The 5,864-nt window shown below is 33.3% G+C and overlaps 1 protein-coding gene across 1 annotated transcript; it reads right to left on the bottom strand.

Moving 5' to 3' along the window:
- Positions 1 to 348: 348 nt before the first annotated feature.
- Positions 349 to 3,472, bottom strand: LOC110036468 (cytochrome P450 87A3-like; the record flags this gene model as incomplete). Its single annotated transcript, XM_020740917.1, has 6 exons — positions 3,366 to 3,472; positions 2,733 to 3,057; positions 2,487 to 2,648; positions 1,196 to 1,447; positions 839 to 928; positions 349 to 429 (listed from the first exon to the last, which is right to left on the bottom strand). Coding segments are annotated over exons 1-6 (1,002 nt in total), but the record flags the coding sequence as incomplete, so codon positions are not given.
- Between the last annotated feature and the right edge of the window lie 2,392 nt (positions 3,473 to 5,864).

The raw sequence follows: 5,864 nt of genomic DNA, 5'->3' as shown, positions 1-5,864 counted from the left end.
AAAAGTATATATATATATATGTTTGGTTTAACAGTGAAAGTCAAAGTAAACAATAAAGGGGTTTGCTGGAATGATTAGACACTGTGCTACTTTGCTTTATTATTTGCTTTTGGGTCTCTTAATGACTGTTTTTGGGTATACTCCTTTGCAGGTACACATGTTTTACAATTGCTTCATGTATTTTGGCTTTTTTTGGGTAGAGTTGTAATGCGGAGACAGGAACCCTATAGGTAGTTGGGGATCCTCTATCTCAACATCAAATTCTGTAACTTTTACTTTAATTAACGCGCAAGAAGCCACAAGTTGCTCTTTTTATCAAAAATAAAAAATAAATAAATAAAAAAAAAAACCTTTTATTTGAATGTCTTTCAATGTCTTTCTGAAAATCCCAGGAACTATGTTTGCCAACCTCACGCCTTCGTTGATGACCTGCAAAATTTGCCAGAGAGATAAAATAACAGAATTTGAAATCTTCCACTTGTTCAGCAGAAAAGAAATACAAATTCTCTGCAAATCATCCAGCATAATTAATTTTTTTAAAGATAAGTATAATTAATAGCTGGGGATTAGCGCAATTAACTATTATTTAAGAGTTGATTAGTTGCTTCAAAATTGATAAGAAAGACTTCATCTGTATTTATTAAATAACGATTTACTTTCAATGACAAATATTATTTGAATGTCCGGAGGACATTATGGCTTCATGCAATTTTTTCTTTATGTATCTTGCATACTGTGTATCTCTCTTAGGATAATTGAAAACATCAATAAATGTTCTTAATTTATGCACAAGTCATAAGAAATTGTGGTGTTGCATGTGAACATAATGTTTTCTTACTTGAAATGTGAAGCTCATAGATTTATATTCTCGCCATGTGATTCCAGAATCCGGGTTCTCTCTGTTCTTAATAATTTCATCATGCTCTTCCTGCCATTTACAAAATGCTTAAGATCATTACATATTTATGTTTGTATGTATACATGTATATGGGTGTGGATACGTGCACACGTATGCCTATATATATATATACGAGCCTTGGCAATCCCCAATGCACCTAATAATTCGAGTACTACACCCTTCACATTGGGAAATCGAACCACAGACCAGAGGCGACTTACAACTGACAAGCAGATACCCGACCAACTGACCTGAGCAAGCGGCGTGTGTGTTTAAGACTTTAGTAAGATATGATACCTTTAAATTTTGAAGCACTTTAGGATGATCGGTAAGGAGTTTGACAACAAGGGTAAGAGCTAGGGAGGTGGTCTCAAAGCTGGCAAAAAGAAGTACAAAAATCAAATCTAGAGCTATCGCCTCTGTTAAAATTGGTCTTTCCTTATGGAGCTCTTCAATTATGCAGTCAAAGAAATCGTTGCAGTCCTTATTCGGTGATTTCATTCTCTCTGCAAGAATTCTCTTCAATATCTTCATTATTTTCTTACGTCCCTGAAATAAAAGTAGCCGTTAGAATAAGAAAATAAATTATTTTTAATTAGCTCATATAAACATTTGTCTACCACCCCCTATGTAACACCTATAAAATCATTGCATATCATCCTTTACCTTACATGAACATTATATGTCTATAGTCAACTACCTAATAAATTTAAGTTTGCTGCCTACCACCTCCAAGCACTATATAAAAAAAATGGCACCAATATGTTGGTGCATTGTACGAACAAAAGTAAAAAGTCAGAAGAAAGAGAGAAAGAAGAGCATAAGATTGTTGTATTTAATATTTGAAAATTTAGTTCTAGGAAGATGTAAATAGAAGACTATTTTTATCAAAGAAAGCTTTATTGAACTTTGAAGGGATCAAAGCTTTTCACTATTAATTTAGAGTGAGAGCTAAATAATAGACAAGCACTAAGAACCCATCCTTGATTAAGTATGTTGCCTTCAATGTCCTCAATGAAATACCACATCATGCATAATAAATATATTATTTGGTATAAAGAGAAGCCTTTTGTTTAAAATAGGACATAACTTACGTGCAAATTTTTAAGTTTTATGATATTTTGCAAAGCATATTAACTAGTTCAATTCAATCACAAATCAATTAAGCTTTGTGGACATCAACTTTAATGATAAAATTCATGTCTTTATATATATTTAAACTTTATTGAATATAGTTTTTGTAAAAAATATATTTTAAGAACTGTTTTCTTACAAAATTTAAGAAAACCTTAAGTCTAGATGCTAGAATTAGTTAAACTTATATATTTGGGAGCCACACCCTATCTCATCTTTAGGCAAGTTATTTTACTATATCACCTTTATAAATGATTTTATCAAAAGATAACATTTATTTATTTTATCAAACCAAACTTGTTCTTGCTTGTAGTGATATCTACCTCGATTATGTTTATCCTTACATAAAAATATTTTTGTTCCCATGAATTTCTAATGTGATATATAATATATTTGCATATAATTTATGCTTCGAATATCAACTTAAATATATACGAAAAGCAAATCATGGTACTGTATAACATTCCTGCAAACATTTATGATATGCAGTTCCCGGAACGTTCACTGGAAAGGAGATTAGTCCAAGTATGAAAGCAACAAAATTGCTCCTCATATCCTCCAATCCATTAGAAGCCCCATACCCAATCAACTTCTTAGCTGTGAGTTCAAAGATCATCTGCATTTGCAAGACAAAAAATGTTATTAGAAACAAAAATACACACAAGAGCACGTTACATATTAAAAGTTGAAAATTGCTCACAGCTGAGATGAGATCTTTGATCTCAATACATGATTGGCGAGACCAGAAGTTGAGTCTGTCACGAGCCAGCTTCTCCATGTCTTGAAGCATAAACTCTTTAAGGTTTTCAGGGCCAAACAACCTAAGAACCAAAGTCTTGAGATATTTGTACATGTAGCCATGCAATTCTCCAACGTTCTCTTTTCCAAATATCTCTTTAAATGTGTCAGGATACCAGCTCTGAAACAGCCTTCCCTCTTGCTGGAATACAAAATGGTTCAGCTCTGGGTCGGTTGATATTACAAGGGGTCGGCCGACTAAGCTTGTTTTGAACACTGGCCCATATCTACATTGGCAGAGGAGAAACTAATTATGTTTTAAAGATAAAATTTTGTATTTAAATTATTAGAAATATTGCTCTTTAAAATAATAATAATAAAAATCAGTAACATAATGTATTTGATTGCATCTCAAAAATATTTTCACTATTTTTATGCCAAATATAATTGAAGCAAATCAATTGAAGATGACTTATATAGTACAGTTATATTATAAGAATAAAAAAATATATATATGATAAATTTAAAACAAATATATTTCAATAAAATAAAATGATTCCCAATAAGCTTTTAATAAAATGGGATAACCAAGCACCTCTTCATCCTCTCTTTGACAAATGGAGAGATATCGAATGTCGTATAAGGCTTGAAGAACTGAAGGGTTTCTCCTAGAATGGGCCAGCCCATGGAACCAGGAGGGAGCTTTCCGTTGCACCTTGGCTTCCTCCATGTCTGTAGCCACTGGATCAACAAAACCACAAGCAGACCACAAAAGGCCATTGTGTAGATCATATTTATATTTCCTGCAGGTCAAGACTAGCGAACTTAAATAGTTTTTTCCTTTTTCTTCTTCCTTAGAATGAGTGATTGAGAAGTGGGGAAGATGAGGAAGATTTAGATATTAATGCACATGGAATGACAGAAAAGAAGCAGAGCAGAAGGAGGAAAGAGGGGCTGTATGCTGGTGGGTGCTGACCTGATGAAGTTTAAATAGACAAACTTACAGCCGAAATATATAAATTATTGGTTAGTCGCGTTACAAGCTTGGCTTTGATTAGTATGATTCATATACCAGTAAGGGACAAATGCTGGAGTAGAACGGAGCAAGCGAGCGGAGTGGAGCGAAAGCATCTGTCTGATCAAGGGAGTTTCGTTATGTGGGTTGGGGCAACCTCCTGCGGTACGGTACAAGAGTAATTTTGTAATTACATATTATAAACTAGAGTTAATTTGTAACTCTAAGGAGATGTACTGTTTTTTCGAGAAATCAGAAAGCCGCCGCTCTTGCTCTCGATGACATAGGCAATTTGCCGAATCTTGTTAAATACGTGTGTTCTTTGTTGTGTTCGTTGATTCCTGCATTGATTTGCCCTAATTTCTCAACAGGGAGGCTAGTGGCCTAGAATGCAGACGTCAAGCTTTGATGGTTAGCATGTGTAGAACATCATCAAGTTTCAAATGACAATTCAATTAAGACAATTGAATATTAATCCATGATTAGTTGTTTGAACGGTTGTTCTAATGGGAGAGGAGACAAATGACTATAAAGACAAAAATTGAAATTTAGTGGCTTAAATAAATTGGATGTTAACTAACATTAAATGACGGTTGACTTTCGACGTGAAACTTTGGATGACAATTAAAGGTCCAATAAGTGATTCTTTTATGAGAGGAAAGACCAGCAACAAAAAAAAAAGAAAGCAAGGAAGACTAATCATTAATATATATCAATCCCTAAAAGGCATCAATCAACAATTAACTACAAACATCACAGGTTGAGCAAAGATCACTAGCTTGCCCCATCGTTATAATTATAGGAGGGGAATTAAGAAACCATCATGGATGTGTCAAAAATTGATAGTTGACAAACATAAACAATAGCAAAAATCGGATAAAGATCGACTGGGAACATTGATTATAGGACTAACAATGGGTAGTTTGCTCAACTGTTTTCCTTATAATAGTAGATCAACAATTAAGAAGGTGGGTATCGAACATTAATGATTGACAAGCCTTAGAAATTAGTAAATGTTGGGCAACAGTCAACAGGAAATGGTGAACATTGTGCAATTGTCAGTTTTACGCTTGTTCGTTTTTCATACAGGAGGAAATATTGGTGACCAAGGAGATAAGGTATTGGATTTTGGTAGTTGACATAAATCAGGCAACAGAGTTTAGTGCGAGTCATTCTATCGCTAATGATGGTGCTAGAGTTCCGGAGACATAAAGCGATCTAAATCAATTTTTCTCCCTGTAGAATGAGAGATCAAACGACCAAAAAGTCTAGTGTCAAACCTTCATAATCAGCAAACTAAATTAAAAAAGATATATTATTTTAGTTGGTGGCATGTATTGGTGTTGACTAATCATAGGTGTGTCCATTAATTAATTTAAACCGAAAAATCAAAACAAATAGATCATATTTGGTTGATGGGGTTTAATTTTTCAAATCACAGATTAAAGCTTATTTGGATTGCGGTTATTTCATCATTTTGAAAGAAAAAAAATAATTTGATTTAACACACAAAAAACTACATTACAGTCAAATCAAATTCATCAACCAATTAATTTAATAAATTTATTAACCAATCCATCCGAATTAACCAAATGTGCGCCCCTTTATTAGGATTTTAAATTTGGTTAAACCAAAACAACCCAAATGAACTAAATTATATTGTGATTTAGTTTGGTTTGATTCCACATCTTATTTGGCCGGTTCGCTTTTATCTGTTATTTAGTTTGGTTTGATTGGTTTAACGAATTTGTCAATAAATCCAATTGAATCAACCGAATGCACACCCATAATTGATTGCCAATGACTGAGGGTGGTAATAATGGATGTCGGACTTTTGTTAACTGACGAGTGTCAAGTGTTAAAATATAGAACTTTGAAATTCTCCGAGTTAAAAAATTCTCACCATAAAGTCTTCTTGCTGATCCTCGAGAAAGTGTAGAATCAAGGATTCTTTATAAACCTTCAATAAAGGCATTCCATCCTTAACAAACATCTTTGTGTCTCAAATATTTCAAATTTTGGAGATCTTGAGTTCATCAGATATGTAATATCAAACCCAAAAGTTAGAGAAATTCGGAT

Source organism: Phalaenopsis equestris, unplaced genomic scaffold (genome assembly GCF_001263595.1).
Source record: "Phalaenopsis equestris unplaced genomic scaffold, ASM126359v1 Scaffold207127, whole genome shotgun sequence".
Lineage (NCBI taxonomy): Eukaryota > Viridiplantae > Streptophyta > Magnoliopsida > Asparagales > Orchidaceae > Phalaenopsis > Phalaenopsis equestris.
Note: the sequence above shows the minus strand (reverse complement) of the source record. Positions and strands in the feature narration are given on the sequence as shown.